This window comes from Anomaloglossus baeobatrachus, chromosome 3 (assembly GCF_048569485.1).
Source record: "Anomaloglossus baeobatrachus isolate aAnoBae1 chromosome 3, aAnoBae1.hap1, whole genome shotgun sequence".
In the NCBI taxonomy this organism is placed as follows: domain Eukaryota; kingdom Metazoa; phylum Chordata; class Amphibia; order Anura; family Aromobatidae; genus Anomaloglossus; species Anomaloglossus baeobatrachus.
Window position 1 is genome coordinate 453,410,888 of NC_134355.1, and position 18,688 is coordinate 453,429,575.

Sequence of the window (18,688 nt, forward strand, 5' to 3'; positions counted from 1 at the left end):
TATAGAACGTCCCACCCCCGCCTGCATATTCTAAGCTGGCACCTTTAGTACCTTTCATGTGGCACTAAAGGGTGCCTAGCTTAGTATTTATCCAATAAAAAAAATAAATAAAAAAAATGAAAAAAATGGCGTGGGGTCCCCCCTATTTTTGATAGCCAGTCAGGGTAAAGCAGACAGCTGTAGCCTGCAAACCACAGCTGGCAGCTTCATCTTGGCTGGTGATCAATTTGGAGGGCTCCCCAGGCTTTTTTTTTTTATTTATAAATAAAGAATAAAAAAAAAAAATAACGTGGGGTCCCCCCAAATTAGATCACCAGCCAAGGTGAAGCTGACAGCTGGGGTCTGGTATTCTCAGGGTGGGAAGAGCCATGGTTATTGGACTCTTCCCAGCCTAAAAATAGCAGGCCACAGCCGCCCCAGAAGTGGCGCATCCATTAGATGCGCCAATCCTGGCGCTTCGCCCCAACTCATCCCGCGCCCTGGTTCGTTGGCTAACGGGGTAATAAATGGGGTTGATACCAGATGTGTAATGTCACCTGGCATCAAGCCCAGCAATTAGTGATGTCACGGCGTCTATCAGACACCCGACATAACTAATTGACAGTAAACAAAAGCAAAAAAAGACAACAAAAAATTTTTTATTAGAAAAAACACTCCCCAAATCATTCCCTTGTTCTCCAATTTAATAAAAAAAAAATGGGTCCGCAGAAATCCATATGGATGTCCCACGTCGCCTCTGGACCTTCTAGAATATGGGGGCACTTTCAGGGAACGTATCCCCCATTTTCTAGGAGGGCAGACCCTCCATTTGAGGAGAGTGGGTGCAAAAATCTGCACCCTCTCTCCCCGGGTCACAGCTGCAGAGTGCCGAGCAGCCAGCACAGCTCACACTGAACACTGTGCTGGCTGTCAGCTGATCTGCTCATGTGACCGGCCGGCGTCTGCTGTGAAGGAGGAGGGAGCCGCGGGGGATCAGCGCTGCGACCGGACAGGTATGTATGACACCGGGGGGAATTGGGGTGACCGGGCAGGGCCTGGGGGGCATTTTTCTGTCGCATGTCTCAAGGCACATGCGACAGATAACATAGGAGCAGGGCGGCCAGTGCGCTACTGTGCGCGCGGCCATGTTGGATTTTCGGGAGGGGGGGGGGTCGGGGACTCGGGGGTCGGGGCGGGCACTTTGGCGACACCGGGGGCTTTGCCAGGAAGTGAGGTCAACAGGAAGCCTCTTGACCTCACTTCCAGGTAAATGCCTGCGTTCTGGCGTGCCGACAAAGCCCGCGGACCGCAACAAAAAAGCAGGTCCATGCGGTGTAGCTGCGTTCTGACCCCACATCATTGATTTCAATGGGGGAGAGAACGCAGCCACAACGCACAAAAGAAGTGACATGCTGCTTTTCTTTCCGCACCGATTTTTGGCATCCAAAACGCTGCGGAAAGAAACGCAGCATGTGCACTGATTTTTCAGCTTTCCCATACACTTTGCTGGGAAAGCTGAACGCATGCAATTTGCCACTGAAACGCTGCGGTTCAAAACGCAGCGTTTCCGCGGTAAAAAACGCAACGTGTGCACACAGCCTAACTCTTTTACAACGCATGGTAGCAACCTTACAGACAGCTCAGCAAACATCTGCATGAGAGTGCTAAAGATACCCCATGGAGCCGGCATAACACCTGCTAGAGTTTCAAGGCAGGGCACCATGAATATACAAAATCAGGACGTTCAAAGACATCGGGGCAGATTTCATAGACTACATATGCCAGTATTCTGGATTAATTTGCTCTTCCATGTCCTCAGACACATTTATTGTATTAGACTGTGTTACTAGCTATCACAATGGTCTGTGGCCTCGCACGGAAGGGGCATGGCCTGAGGTGTGACCACCAACTAATGATATTGGACAGCTTCAAAATGCACCAAATTTATCTACCTGCCTGAGGAAGTGAGAAAATTGCCATGTTTTATAATTGTCTAGTCTGAGCTTACACTAATTAGAGAGGTCTAGAAAATCTGTCCCAATGTATACTGAATATTAATCCCCGTAAACACACAGGCTGAAAATAGCAAAGCACCGCTGAGAAAGGGAGCGTGTACAGAGAAATGGAGGTAATGGCACACATGGACACCAGTATGTATGAACTAATGAGCAGCACACATGGACACCAGTATGTATGAACTAAGGAGCGGCACACATGGACACCAGTATGTATGAACTAAGGAGCGGCACACATGGACACCAGTATGTATGAACTAAGGAGCAGCACACATGGACACCAGTATGTATGAACTAAGGAGCAGCACACATGGGCACCCGTATGTATGAACTAATGAGCAGCACACATGGACACCAGTATGTATGAACTAAGGAGCAGCACACATGGGCACCCGTATGTATGAACTAATGAGCAGCACACATGGACACCAGTATGTATGAACTAAGGAGCAGCACACATGGGCACCCGTATGTATGAACTAATGAGCAGCACACATGGACACCAGTATGTATGAACTAATGAGCAGCACACATGGACACCAGTATGTATGAACTAAGGAGCAGCACACATGGACACCAGTATGTATGAACTAATGAGCAGCACACATGGACACCAGTATGTATGAACTAAGGAGCGGCACACATGGACACCAGTATGTATGAACTAAGGAGCAGCACACATGGACACCAGTATGTATGAACTAAGGAGTGGCACACATGGACACCCGTATGTATGAACTAAGAAGCGGCACACATGGACACCCGTATGTATGAACTAAGAAGCGGCACACATGGACAACAGTATGTATGAACTAATGAGCAGCACACATGGACACCAGTATGTATGAACTAAGGAGCGGCACACATGGACACCAGTATGTATGAACTAAGGAGCAGCACATGTGGCGCCCTTGTGGTTAGGCGCTACAGGGGAATACAGCACCTTAACATCAAGGTGCAGTGCCCTTTGGTCACAGGTGAAAGAGAGAGGAAATGCAGAGTCTTATATTAGATTGAGTAACTGACTCAGCAGCCCCTACCTTCATATTCCTGGGACTGTTTATATAGTAGGTCCATAGGGGGGTGGAGCCTAGCTGAGCGTGAGACGTGACGTGATTGACAGGACGACTGAGTGACAGTTAGTCAATTAACAGTCAGTCAGAAAGGAGTGACAAGAAGAGATGAGAGTAAATTGATGACTGAAAGAAGGGCTAGAAATAACATAGGCCCGATGTCCTGAGCAAGGGTACTCCAAAAAAAAAGAAAGACACAGGAAAAGGGGTAACCCAGACAGAAAGGGGACGCTTTAGGTCTGGCGAGAGCCGGCTGAAGAGTTAAGGTCGACACCGGTATAACGGAACCGAGGAGCTTTGTTAGGTTTGACCGTTAACCTGGGATCCTAAATAAGAGTAGTCCCGGTACCCATCAAGAGTTTAACTACTAACCCCAAGCTGAGTTCACAACGTTTTTGCGGGATAGATAAAGAAATCGTGCAGCATCAGACTCCTGGGAAAACCAGTGACGAGACTAACGAGTGGGTTAAAGAGGGAGTCACAGAGCCCTCAGAGCAGGGACCGAGAAAGAGACAAGGAAAGGTTACCTCAGAGAGAGACTCTGTCATTAAGGCTAGGAACGCACTTTGCGTTCACCTACTTGCAGTTTAGAACGCACATTTTGGGCTTAATTGATTTGACCAAAGTTGCCTTTTTCAGAAATTTAGCGCTGAAAACGCATGCGTTTTTGCCGTGTATTTGATGCGTTTTCAGCGCTTTTTATCTGCGTTTCCACCTGTGTTCTGAAAGTTGCGTTTTGAACATAAAGACACTGCTTAATAAGGTTTAAATAGTCAAAATCTTTGAAAAAAATGGAAAAAAAAGAATAAAATCTATAATCATAGAATAAATCATGAAATTAAATTATGTTCATTAAATTATTGCGGTAATATGATATTTTATGGAAAATTGCAATAAAGTATTAATTTCCTAATTTAAATGGTCTGACTGTGTGTGCGTGTAAAGGGACATATGAAATCATTATTTTAATGATCAAACGCATGAAAAAGGTGCTTCCCAAAACGGACCCAAAAAGCACCTAAAACGCAGGTAAAAACGCAAAGTGCGTTCCTAGCCTAAATCTCCTCCGAAACTTGTGACCATTGGCCTTTTGGTAACCGAACGGTTTCTGCTGTGAACTGTGCAAAACAAACCAGCTGCTAGTAAAAAGGACTTGTTTGAACTGATGTGAATTCGGTGTGTCGTCTCTTCGCCGTTCGACAGGACCCTGCCACGTCAGAGAAGAAGGCAGCCATCACCGGTCGGTCGCTTCCCTCCTGATCAGCGACCTTCCGCCCTGAGGTAAAATAGCTCCACCTGTGGGGAGCTGAGAGATCTTAAAGCTGCAGTCACCATCGCCTCAGAGGTCGGCCACGGGCAGCGCTGGTATATCCTGCTTACCAGACACCACAAGTGGCGTCACGTATATCCCCAAAATCATCCCTGTACCCCATTCCACAGCCGCAGAGTGAGTGCCCAGGGCACAAAGCCGGGACCGACCACCTGTGAAAACCCCATCGAGAGTAAAGTATACTTAGTCCTGGCGCCAGAGTACCCCCCTACCGAAAACCCTGATGGTCGACTCACACACATGGACACCCGTATGTATGAACTAAGGAGCAGCACACATACACACCCATATGTATGAACTAAGGAGCAGCACACATGGACACCAGTATGTATGAACTAAGGAGCAGCACACATGGACACCAGTATGTATGAACTAAGGAGCAGCACACATAGACACCCATATGTATGAACTAAGGAGCAGCACACATGGACACCAGTATGTATGAACTAAGGAGCAGCACACATGGACACCAGTATGTATGAACTAAGGAGCAGCACACATGGACACCAGTATGTATGAACTAAGGAGCAGCACACATGGACACCAGTATGTATGAACTAAGGAGCAGCACACATGGACACCAGTATGTATGAACTAAGGAGCAGCACACATGGACACCAGTATGTATGAACTAAGGAGCGGCACACATGGACACCAGTATGTATGAACTAAGGAGCGGCACACATGGACACCAGTATGTATGAACTAAGGAGCGGCACACATGGACACCAGTATGTATGAACTAAGGAGCGGCACACATGGACACCAGTATGTATGAACTAAGGAGCAGCACACATGGACACCAGTATGTATGAACTAAGGAGCAGCACACATGGACACCAGTATGTATGAACTAAGGAGCAGCACACATGGACACCAGTATGTATGAACTAAGAAGCGGCACACATGGACACCAGTATGTATGAACTAAGGAGCGGCACACATGGACACCAGTATGTATGAACTAAGAAGCGGCACACATGGACACCAGTATGTATGAACTAAGGAGCAGCACACATGGACACCCATATGTATGAACTAAGGAGCAGCACACATGGACACCAGTATGTATGAACTAAGGAGCAGCACACATACACACCCATATGTATGAACTAAGGAGCAGCACACATGGACACCAGTATGTATGAACTAAGGAGCAGCACACATGGACACCAGTATGTATGAACTAAGGAGCAGCACACATAGACACCCATATGTATGAACTAAGGAGCAGCACACATGGACACCAGTATGTATGAACTAAGGAGCAGCACACATGGACACCAGTATGTATGAACTAAGGAGCAGCACACATGGACACCAGTATGTATGAACTAAGGAGCAGCACACATGGACACCAGTATGTATGAACTAAGGAGCAGCACACATGGACACCAGTATGTATGAACTAAGGAGCAGCACACATGGACACCAGTATGTATGAACTAAGGAGCAGCACACATGGACACCAGTATGTATGAACTAAGGAGCAGCACACATGGACACCAGTATGTATGAACTAAGGAGCAGCACACATGGACACCAGTATGTATGAACTAAGAAGCGGCACACATGGACACCAGTATGTATGAACTAAGGAGCGGCACACATGGACACCAGTATGTATGAACTAAGAAGCGGCACACATGGACACCAGTATGTATGAACTAAGGAGCAGCACACATGGACACCAGTATGTATGAACTAAGGAGCAGCACACATGGACACCCGTATGTATGAACTAAGGAGCAGCACACATGGACACCAGTATGTATGAACTAAGGAGCAGCACACATGGACACCCGTATGTATGAACTAAGGAGCAGCACACATGGACACCAGTATGTATGAACTAAGGAGCAGCACACATGGACACCAGTATGTATGAACTAAGGAGCAGCACACATGGACACCACTATGTATGAACTAAGGAGCAGCACACATGGACACCAGTATGTATGAACTAAGGAGCAGCACACATGGACACCCGTATGTATGAACTAAGGAGCAGCACACATGGACACCAGTATGTATGAACTAAGCAGCAGCACACATAGACACCCATATGTATGAACTAAGGAGCAGCACACATGGATACCCATATGTATGAACTAATCAACATACGTGGACATCTGTATGTATGAACTTCTGCTGTTTCTCATACTGTGTTGTTTTGGTGCAGATTATGTGTGTCATTTGGTTGCTTTTATGGCACTGTTTTTGCACTTTCATTGATTTCTGTGGGTAAAAAAAACCACCGCTAAAAAATACAGAAAAAATTGACTTGCTGCAGATTTAAAAAAATAAAAACAAAAAAAAACATTTTTTAATTTAGTCATTAAAAGAAAGCAATCATGTGCATGAGATTTCTGACATTACATCACTTTTGCTGGTATTGTACAAAAAAGCTGTAAATGTGCAGGAAAAAAAAAAAAAGCTACAAAAAAAGCTGAAAAAATGCAAAGTGTGAACACAGCCGGACTGGCATAACTTTTATTCCACTTCTGAGATCCAAGGATTGATCACGATGATCCCCGTGTGTAACTGTTGGAGACATGTGAAGGCTTTATCTATAAAAGTTAGCTGTTTCTCCCTTTTATAACAATGTAGTATATGAGCTGTCTGTTCTAAGTTCAGATGTTATATTAAATAAAATCTCCCTGCAAAACCATGTTCCTCCTTTAATCCCTTCTAATTAAGTCTGTAATGTAACACAAGTGCATTAAAATACTTAGGGATCGCCATCTTCCCCAGTTTCCAGCTCCAGTCCTCTACTGGATCAAATCAGACTTAAGGGATGACACAAGGGTTGACATGGACCAGAAGTTGCTGTCACATTGCGTCTGTGGAGCCTTCTTCTGAGGTCCATAGCCTTAAGGCCACTTTACACACAATGACATCGCTAACGAGATGTTGTTGGGGTCAAGGAATTTGTGACACACATCCGGCCTCGTTAGCGACGTCATTGCGCGTGACACTTACGATCAACCGTTAACGATGTAAAATACTCACCAAATCGTTGATCGTCGTTCTAATCTCAAATATCGTTGCTGCTTTTGGACGCAGGTTGTTCGTCGTTCCTGAGGCAGCACACACCGCTACGTGTGACACCCCAGGAACCACGAACAACACCGTACCTGCGCCCTCCGGCAACAAGGTGGGCGTGTCTTTCCTTCGGCTGCTCTCCGCCCTCCGCTTTTATAGGACGCCTGCCATGTGACGTCGCTGTGACGCCGCACAAACCGCCCCCTTAGAAAAGAGGCAGTTCGCCGGCAACAGCGACGTCGCTAGGCAGGTAAGTCTGTGTGACAGGGACTAACGATGTTGTGCGCCACGGGCAGCGATTTGCCCGTGACGCACAAACGACGGAGTGGGTGCGATCAGCAGCGACATCGCTAGCGATGTCGCTGTGTGTAAAGTAGCCTTTACACTGGAGAAAGCAGCACCGCGCCACACAGTAGCCAAGTGTGACACCAAAGGACAAGCGATCATGTGATCTAAAAGAGGACCGGAGCAGCACTGAAATCTAGAGAACACGGCGATCAGTAAGTATCGTACTGCAACTACACTAAATTACAGACACATTTAGGCATGTGTGCGCACTGCATTTTTTGGTGCAGTTTGTTGCCCAAAACTGCATGTCTCTCTTTCTCCCAACAAAGTCTAGGAGAATGCAGAAATGCTGTGCACACGCTGCTTCTTTTTTTCCTTGCAGTTTTGGATGCAGAAATAAGAAGCAGCACGTCAATTGTTTGTGTTTTTGTTCTGCAATTTTTTAGTCCTTCCAGCCATTGAATACACTAAAACACACATAGGACGAAAAAACGCATGCGTTTTTGAAGTGCATTTTTCGGCCACCGGATGTGTTTTTAGGTGCAGGAATTTTCTACAGCGTGTGCACATACCATTAAAAGGGATTAAGGGATAAAATGTTTGCTGGGAGTGATTTGTGCAGCCCACAGTCAGCCCCTGATGTGACGGGGCTGGTGCATGGCGGTCCAAGTGCTGATCAGGCCTGACCGGGCGCACGGGCAAGTCTTTTTTGGGGGTTAATAATAGAATGAAGGGAAAGAAATATAAACAAATCAACAGTTTGTGAAGTGGTTGTGTTATTCGACCTGTGTATGGCCGGGCACTGCAGAAGGTCCCCAGGAGTTAGGTGGTGATGAACAGTACCAGATGTTTATCCCCTCTCCCCCCAACTAGGGCTGGCTCCTGGGGAAGTTGAAGCAAGGATAATGATGCAGAGAATAATCAGCCAGAGACAGGGCAGTGAGCTTTTACCTTTTAGTGAAGCTCTGAAAACAGTTCCAGAAGATTCCATACAGCTCACATTAGGATGTCAGTTTCCCTGCCTTGACGTAGAGTCTTCCTGCTGCTAATTCCATTTCTGGTAAAGGGTTTCTTGAAGTCCAGGAATTCTAAGACAGACAAGTACTGGATCTATGATCCCCTCAAGTGTGCAGACAACTTGAATCCTATTGGAACACTTACTATTGCTTGCAGCAGTTTCCAGATTCTATGCAGCTGCTGAGCTCCTGGGCAATTTACTGCTCCTTATAAAAAGTATTCAAGCAGTCTCTCAGTTTAGCATGGACTCTGGAGGTCTGGGTGGCCTAGGGACTGATACCCTGCTTCATTTTAGCTTGTCCCCTCAGAGAGCACATAGCATCTCTTCCTGGACAGTCTTCACTTTCTCACTCTACATTCTCACTTGTTTCAGCTCCTAGTGATCGTACACAAGCCCTAACATCAGGCAAAGTGCACAAACCCCAGTAAGGGATTGGAGGTAAATGTGTGTATGCAGTTAACAGCAGAGAAAGAAAAAGCTTACCAAAGCTGGCAATACATATTGAAATATCACAAATTCAGACACAGGGCACCACAGAATCTTTAAAACCTGCTTTCCCAATAGAATATTATGCATATGAACATAAATATCAATGGCAACAATTATTCTTATTTTTATAACTTGCTGAATATAATATTGCTATTAGTCGATGTAAGTTGAACCAATGTCAAATCATATATGATTAGAAGTTATTTATTTCCATAAAGTTTGCTACTCTTGGTTACAAGTTGTGTCTGGTATCGCAACTTAAAGGTAATCTGTCAGCAAGTTTTTGTTTTGTTATCTGAGAGCAGCATACGGTATTGGCCGAGACCCCGATTACAGCGATGTGTCACTTATTGTACTGTGTTATTCTGTTTGAATACAATCAGTGCTTTATCAGCTGGAGATTATCACTACAGGACAACTGGCCTCATGCCTCCTAGTCTAACCCCATCCCATCACTAATTAGCAACTCTCTGTCACTATACAATGTACATAGAGAGCTGTGGTTTGAGTGGGATTATACAAAACTCAACATCCAAACTCTACTGCAGTAGATCTGCCATAGAGAAAACTGTGATGCTATCATAACTGCTGCACCCAGTAATCGCAGTGATACATCCATGGTATCAGGGTCTCTGTCCCTAACTCACGACTAGAGTTGAGCGGATCGGTTAAAATCCGGGTCCGACGGATCCGGATCGGGTTGCTGCCGAAGTCTGGATCCGATCCGGAATCTGCGGCTATGTAAATGAATGGGGAGTCGGATCCGGGAAACGAGAGAGAGAGAGCTAGAGAGAGAGCTAGAGAGAGAGCTAGAGAGAGCTAGAGAGAGAGAGAGAGAGCTAGAGAGAGAGAGAGCTAGAGAGAGAGCTAGAGAGAAAAAAAAAAACGGATCCGGATTGTGCACCCCGAATCCCGGGTAGTGGTCGGACTCGGATCGGAACCTCGAACCGTGCGGATCCGGATTTTTAAGATCCGGGTCCGCTCAACACTACTCATGACGGATTCCCTTAAACCCCATTTAAAAAAAAAAGTACACACAGCTGGACAAACGTGGCACTAATTTTGGGAAAAACTAAGCAGAACTTTTTTCCACTCCCCTATAAAGGAAATTTTAATTCATTGGCCAAATTATCCAAGACTGTTCTCAAGGCAAAAATGTCCAGAAAGCTGAAAAGGAAAATCTATAGAAACTGCAGAACATGCTGGAAAGCAATATGGTGCATCATTCCATTCACATAAAAAGAGAGGACAATGTGACAGGAAGGACTGCCCATCGCTTTACACCTCCGGAAGTGGAGAGGACCATCCGTGTGTAAGGTTTGTAATAGTGCCCAATGTATGAGAGGTGAGATACTGGAAATCATAAGAGCCTAGGCAAGATAATGCCTGAGACACAATCCTGTACTAGATCAGGACTGGCTTCATCAGAAATCTGCCATAGATTTATAGATTTAAGGATGAAAGAAGACACAAGTCCACCGAGGTCAGCCCGTGGTCTATGCTTATTTGTATATGTAGAATAGGCTTCTCCTGAACATTCCCAGACATTTTCTTATCCCGTACCAACTATCCTGCAAGTACAAAACAATCATCGAAGAACAAAGCAACGCCTTGGAGAATGCTCTAATTAGCTGAGCGCAATGTTCAGAAGAAGAGGCTGTACCATCTGTGGAGGAAATGTTACTGGAGAAATGAATTTAAGAAGAAAAGGTAACCTTTCCGAATATCACTATCAGTATCGGGGAGAAATAATCTTGGGGGTTTGATTATAAAGGAAAAAAGGAGACACCAATTACAAGTAAAAGCTATGGGATATTGGTGTCGTGATTCTCTGTGCAGAGCATCTCGGAGACCTGGTGATACTCTGCGGCGCTTACAGATCTTACAGTGTGTCCAATCCTTGTGCAGAGCATCTTGCCTTTGGAGATGCTCTGCGGCACTTACAGAGCTGGCAGTATAGTGTGTCTATTCCTTTATGCAGAGCATCTTGCCCTTGTAGATGCTCTGCGGTCCGTCCTTGATAAAGAAGTCTGAGCAATTACCCGGAAGATGGAAAAATGAGTAACCAGCACCTCCCAGAACCAACCTGGACTCCAGTATAGTGACCAAGCTGATCAAGAACAGTGCAGCAGAGCATCTCCAAAGGCAAGATGTTCTGCACAAGGAAAGGACACACTGCCAGGTCTGTCAGTGTCGCAGAGCATCTCCAAAGGCAAGATGCTCTGCACAAGGAATGGACACACTGCCAGATCTGTCAATGCCACAGAGCATCTCCAAAGGCAAGATGCTCTGCACAAGGAATGGACACACTGTCAGATCTGTAAGTGCCGCAGAGCATCTGTAGGTCTGTGAGATGCTCTGCACAGAGAATCGTGACAGTTGGCAAATTATAATGATTGCTCAGATATGTCATCGCTTTATGATTGGTGAGAGTCTGCTAACCTCTACGACTAAATGGGGCCCCCACAGCTTTTCCCTACAGCATACCTAGCTATCTGGCTGTGCAGGATAACTGCAGGAGTCCTCAGTAACTGTACAGAAGCCCTGCGGCAGTTCCCCTGCACAGCGATACCAAGGACTGTGCAACAGAGCTGCAGCCCCTTTATTCTGAGAATCCCATAGGTCAAACCTTTACTAACCATAAAGTGATGACATATCCTAACACTAATCCACCAGTTTATGAGATGGGAATATCCATGTATAGGACAGTTCTGGCATCTGGACATTTTGCAGGTTTCAGTACATTAACATATTTTGTCTAATCAAGTTCGAGCCTGGTATGTCAAGATATTGGTTCCCAATCCCTGGTCTTCAAATCAAAAAACTGATTAGCAGCTCCAAGCAAAATAAGACAAGTGTGAACAGGTGCAAGCCACTAGGACTATTCAATATATATATATATATATATATATATACAGGAATATACAGCTGCACTCTGTATTATGCTATCATATGTAATCATAATAGATATGATAGTACAACACAGAGTGCAGCTGTATTTTCTTGTTTCCCTGGTCTTCACATGAGAGCTGATTTAGTTGCCCCTGTCCATGCCGGACTGAGAGAGCAGAGGCAGTGTGGTCACTAAATATATTGTCCTAACATTATGATGGAATAAAGGGATACAGATCAGGAGCTAACTCCCTTATGTCTGAGCATTTATTCCAAGCATCACCTATATTCTTGCTACAGCTCCATCTCTACTGTAGGGACTCCTGCAGTCACACATGAAATGTTTAGGTATTGACTGAATTTGTCAGCACTGCTTCACTTTCCATGACTCCCATATTGGTTGGGTTTTCATGAATGTAGCACATCCAGCCCCCCTTGCTGAAGTTGTCAGTCATAAAAAAATATATATAAAAATAGATAGATGAATTCCCATATTCTATTAGTGCTAACTGCGAACTATCCAACACAGCACATGTATAATTGATGAATAAATCCTGGAAATATAGGCATGTCAAGATATAGCATGTGTGATGGAATATTTTACTACATCATCAAAAAATGCCTTGGACTGAATTCTCAATTTAACTCCCACTGACCTCCCCACCAAGAGATATAGATTTATGATATATATATATGTATATATGAATGTTATGGCCAAAAGTGTTGGCGTCCTTTAAATTGTTCCAGAGAATTGAGTGTTTCTCCCTGAAAATTATGGAAATTACACATCTGTATTTCCTTTGTGTATTAGAATTGGAACAACACAAAAAAAAAACGGAGGAAAAAAAAAGGCAAATTGGACATGGTTTCTCACAAAACTGCAAAAATGGGCCGGACATAATTGTTGGTACCTTCAGCATAATATTTGGATGCACATCCTTTGGAATAAATAATTGTAACTAATTGCTTTCTATAACCATCAACAAGCTTCTTCACCTCTCAACTGGAATTTTGGACCACTCTTCTTTTGTAAACTGCTCTTGGCCTCTCATATTTGAAGGCGCCTTCTCTCAACAGTAATTTTAATATCTCTCCACAGGTGTTCAATGGGATTTAGATCCGCAGTCATTGCTGCCAGTTCACAATTCTCCAGTGCTTTGTTTCTATTCATTTCTGAATGCTTCTAAAAGTATGTTTGGGGTCAAACACAGTTTTCTGAGACTGTGCCCTACATTGCGACCCAGAATCCTTGGGTAATCTTTAGGTTTCATGATAACTTGCACATAGTCATGGCACCCAGTGCCAGATGCAGCAAAACAATCCCAAAATATCTTTGAACCTCCACCATACTTGACTGTAGGTACGGTGTTCTTTTCTGTATAAGCCTTATTCTGTGTTCAGTAAACACTAGACTGATGTGCTTTACCAAAAATCTCTATCTTGGCCTCATATTTCCACGAGACGCTTTCCCAGAAGGATTTTGGCGTAAGGCTCCATCACACACAGATACATTTTTGGCAGATCTGTGGTTGCAGTGAAATCATGGACATATTGTTCCATTTGTACACAGCCACAAACCTGGCACTGATTGTCCACAATTTCACTGCAACCACAGATTTGCCGCAGATTTATCTCTGTGTGTGACAGGGGCTTTACTCACGAACATTTTGGCAAACTGCAGTCTGGGTTTTTTTTCTCTGTGTCAGCAGTAGGATCCTCTGGGGTCTTTTGCCATAGCATTTCATTTCTTTCAAATGTAGACAGATAGTTTGAGCTGACACTGATGTGCCCTGAGCCTGCAAAACAGCTTGAATTTCTTAGGAACTTGATTGCAGCTGCTTATCCACCATCCGGGCTATCCTGCATTGCAACGTTTCATCAATTTTTCTCTGGCATCCACATTCAGGGAGGTTAGCTACAGTGCTATGAGATGTAAACTTCTTGATTATGCTGTGAACAAAGGAACATCAAGATCTCTGGAGAGGGACTTATAACCTTGAGATTGTTGATACTTGTCAACAATTTTTGTTATCCAGTCCTCAGACAGTTCTCTCCTCTTTCTGTTCTCTATGCCTAGGGTGGCACACTCAGACACACAAGGCAAAGATTGAGTCAACTTCTCCCCTTTTTATCTGGTTTCAGGTGTGATTTTCCTATTGCCCCACCTGTTACTTGCCACAGGTGAGTTTGAACAAGCATCATATGCTTGAAACCAAGTTGTTTACCCCCAATTTTGAAAAGGTGCCATCAATTTTATCAGACCCATTTTTGAGATTTTGTGTGAAATTATGTCCAATTTGACTTTTTTCTGTTATTTTATGTTATTCCTATACACACAAAGGAAATAAACAAACAAACATGAGTATAACAAAACGTGTAATTGCAATAATTTTCTGGGAGAAATACTTCATTTTCTGGAACAATTTCAAGGGTGCCAACACTTTTTACCATGGCTGTATATATTAAACCATATTGATTATATACAGGTTGTTAATATTATTTTTATTTATATATAATTGTTGCATGTTCTATACTTTGTAAGTAATAATTCTATAACAATGTATGAAAAAGATGCATCCGGCTGATTGCTGTAATAATATAAAAAGTAACCATAAACCTTTGCAGTCATAATATTGAAACTTTAAGGATATTATCAGAATTTATTACTCTGGGAATAGATTTTACTTCTTGTCTATAATCCCATTTAAGGACACTACGCTCAGCTTGTCCCGAGCCTTAAGTGGCTTTTCCCATAAAGCATTAGCTTGTGCCTAATCGATGAAGGGTCCTGTAAAGCGTGGGAATGTTTGGGGATACATGTAGAAGTATCATCTTCTTTGCTTATATCCCAATTTGTAGTATTTTGTTGCCAATTCCTAATAGCCCACATCGAATCTAATCGGTATTTTGTAAATGATCAATTGTGTTTACTGATCACTTATAAATCATTATACGGATATAGATACATCATTATTTTGTTTGTTTGTAAACATGTATGGGATATTTTGCTATTGACAAACCTCCTCTAATAAAGAAGGTATAGGAAATTCCACATTGAGTTTCTCTATGCTCAGGCACAGGTTGGATATGCTCTGAAATTAGCTTTGCATTTTGATGACCGCCTGTCAACAAATGCATAGGAGTCCGGTCGGAGCCACGAAAGTTTGTCAGGCTTTTTATGTTATTGATGATCCGTAAGTGGCAGCATGATTGGCGGCAGAGAGTAGGCACACATTGAAAGCAGTATACGTGCGGGTGGAATCCCCTATGCAGTACTGAACACTGAACTGGAGCAGAATCTATTTCATGGGCTGGAATATAGAATATCCGAGCATCCTCCATCATCTCAATAAATCCATTCAACATGCTGCTCCTTCTGATGACTTAACTACATTAGTGTGTGACCTTCAGGACTGATCAGGAGCAATATCTCTGCGGAGTACTGACTACTGCAAGTTTTAGATGATTTTTTTTGGTATGATATATAAGAATAACCAGCAGAAATCAGACGTAGCGGTATCACCATAAACTGTTAGTGAATGTTCCCAGTAAGCTGCCATACATATGGGCCTATCCTATACTGAGCTGTGCAAGGATGGAAGAAATCCACCTGATCCAAAATGTAAGAAAAACACAGGCCTGGGGGGGGGGGACAATGGCCTACAGCCCACCCCATACAACATGCAGCACATATACTGTGTGGTATCATCTGCTAAGTTGCTCCAGCTAAGTCCACCAATGTCTGACATCATGTGCCAGGCAGAATCAGTATGCTGGGTGCAATCTGCCCAGGCTGGCATTGGATGATCCAGAGGGTGTGGGTCTCAGCAGGAGCAGGGCAGGCTTATTGGTACAGCAGGCAGAGAACTTTTATCTCTGTAGTGTGTGAAGCCCCTGCCCAGACATACTGCATATATTAATGATGCACAATCCATCTCCCGAGCCTCGCCTAGCACATCGCAATGACACAGGGAGATCCATGTCTGAAGGCTCCACCAGAAATCCAGAACCTATCCCAGCTCTGCTGCATTGGGATGTGTGTGATCGACCAGCAGCAGGCTCAGCAGCACTGCAGTCTGCAGCCGATCCCACCCCAGACCACACATGCTCAGGAACAGGGGCTCCTACCTTTGGTTTCCATCGCTGCCCTTTGTCAAGTGCCTGGAAGTTGTGGGAACTTGGAAGCTGTGCTATTCCTCCGCAGAATGCTCCTGGCAGCCTTGCAGTGAGCGGTGCTGTGGATGGAGGATGCCTGCAGCCCGTGATCTGCAATCAAGCATCAGATGACATTGGTGAGGGGGGCACAGTGCCCGGAGGGGGGCCGGCAGTACCGGGCGCCCGTTACCTGGGTCTGGTGCTGCAGAGCGGAGCTGTCCACTGACTGTGGTGCTGCAGGTGTAGTGCCAGCTCTGCCCACTCCAGCCTCGCTATGTACAAGAAGAGCGGCACTGCGCATGCCCGAGAGTCTCCCCTACCGCCAGCATTATACAAGCCTTCCTGGGAAATAGTGCTGTAGCATTTAGTCACCGAGATCACAAGGTAAAAATGGCCTGGACTTCCTGCTGCAGACGGGGAGCTGTGGGAGAGGTGCCGTGTGCCCACCACTGGGGTCCTCACATCACAACTTCCTCCTACAACGCTTTGCCCCAAGAGCTCACAATCAATTGCTTTATTTTCTTCCGCACTCACTTTGCAGAGGAGTCTTTTCATTATTCATTTTATTTTTTTAACATTAATTTCTTTGTTGTATTTTTTTGTAGCTTCCAAAAGTGTTGTGAGGAGCATTTCCTGGTCAGACAGGCAAGTTTGGGGGATCCTCTCAGGGTTTCACTGCTGCAAGGGTTAAACGCTCTATGGGCAGAGTCTGATGGATGGTCATGGCACCGGCTGCACCCTCTGGCTTATATGGTGGTCCTACTCCTGTGCCTCACAGTCTTTACCCCAGGACACAGGGGCATTTCCAGCCTGAGCTCCTGATGTAGCTATCCATGGTGGTATCACAAAGGGTCCGAGCTTCAAGTCAGAGGCAGACACCAAGGCCAGAGGCAGACACCGAGGCCAGAGGCAGACACCGAGGCCAGAGGCAGACACCGAGGCCAGAGGCAGACACCAAGGCCAGAGGCAGACACTTAGGCCAGAGGCAGACACTTAGGCCAGAGGCAGACACCGAGGCCAGAGGCAGACACCAAGGCCAGAGGCAGACACCGAGGCCAGAGGCAGACACCGAGGCCAGAGGCAGACACCGAGGCCAGAGGCAGACACCAAGGCCAGAGGCAGACACTTAGGCCAGAGGCAGACACTTAGGCCAGAGGCAGACACCGAGGCCAGAGGCAGACACCAAGGCCAGAGGCAGACACCAAGGCCAGAGGCAGACACCGAGGCCAGAGGCAGACACCAAGGCCAGAGGCAGACACCGAGGCCAGAGGCAGACACCAAGGCCACGTTCACATGCTCAGTATTTGGTCAGTATTTTACCTCAGTATTTGTAAACCAGAACCAGGAGTGAGACAATCAGAGGAAAAGTATAATAGAAATACTCCTGGTTCTGGCTTACAAATAGTGAGGTAAAAAACTCACCAAATATTCAATGTGTGCACGTGGTCTTAGGCTTTACGTAAGTTACGTCTTATGTCGTTTCCCTGACTTTGATACTGCCACGGATTGCATCTTTTCCGGCAGATTATAAACCACATGTAGCGTTCACATTTGGCATTTGTGTAGTAAGGAGATGGTGCATGTCCCCAGAAGCTCGAGCTGGGCACAATGTACGGGCACTACAATGTACGGGCACTACAATGTACGGGCACTACAATGTACGGACACTACAATGTACGGGCACTACAATGTACGAGCACTACAATGTACGGGCACTACAATGTACGAGCACTACAATGTACGGGCACTACAATGTATGGACACTACAATGTACGGGCACTACAATGGCAGATTTGGAACTTTCACTCAGCAACATTCATTGCTGCTTGTTTCTGGAAAACATCCAATGGAGTCAAAATAGTCGCTACACCTATAGATATATTCATACACTGGTACCATTTTCAAAATGGGGTCACCTTAGAGGTTTCTGCTCTTCTCACAGTTAGGGGCTGAGTCTGAAAAATAATTCTAGGAAAATCTGTGCTTCAGGGATCAAATCGCACTCGTTCCCTCGCAAGTCTCAGTGTGGCCAAGCAGTGCTATGCTGCCACATGTGGGCTATTGCCACAATCAGCAGAAATTGTGACACATTTTAGTGCCATTGTTACCCAAGGGTCTTTCTGCCTTATCTCTACCCAGCTGGCAGCATAACCCCCTCCCACCCCAACTCTCTCAGAGCCTGCTTATTGACAGTGATTCTTACTCTGCACTCACGTCTCCCCTGTGGCTAGCTCCCGGTACTATGCATCTTCTTTTATTGGTACTACGGTATGTAGACATGAAATGCAGGACTCCACATAGGTAGAGACATTCACCTGTTATCATTGCACTTCATTCCCGGCTGTCTAGTCTTATGTCTCTGATCTTACAGTATGTTAGGGTTACATGCACATAATTGCACTTT

The 18,688-nt window shown here is 45.2% G+C and overlaps 1 protein-coding gene across 2 annotated transcripts in view; it reads right to left on the reverse strand.

Moving 5' to 3' along the window:
- FGF12 (fibroblast growth factor 12) overlaps window positions 1-16,581 on the reverse strand; it is a 744,802-nt gene extending 728,221 nt beyond the window's left edge. For both annotated transcript variants that reach the window (XM_075340488.1, XM_075340487.1), the window contains exons 1-2: window positions 16,475-16,581; window positions 16,258-16,395 (exon numbers count right to left, since the gene is read on the reverse strand). In XM_075340488.1, the coding sequence (XP_075196603.1) occupies window positions 16,258-16,270 (13 nt within the window). In that variant the 5' untranslated portion in view covers window positions 16,271-16,395; window positions 16,475-16,581. The remainder of the gene's footprint in view (window positions 1-16,257; window positions 16,396-16,474) is intronic.
- Between the last annotated feature and the right edge of the window lie 2,107 nt (window positions 16,582-18,688).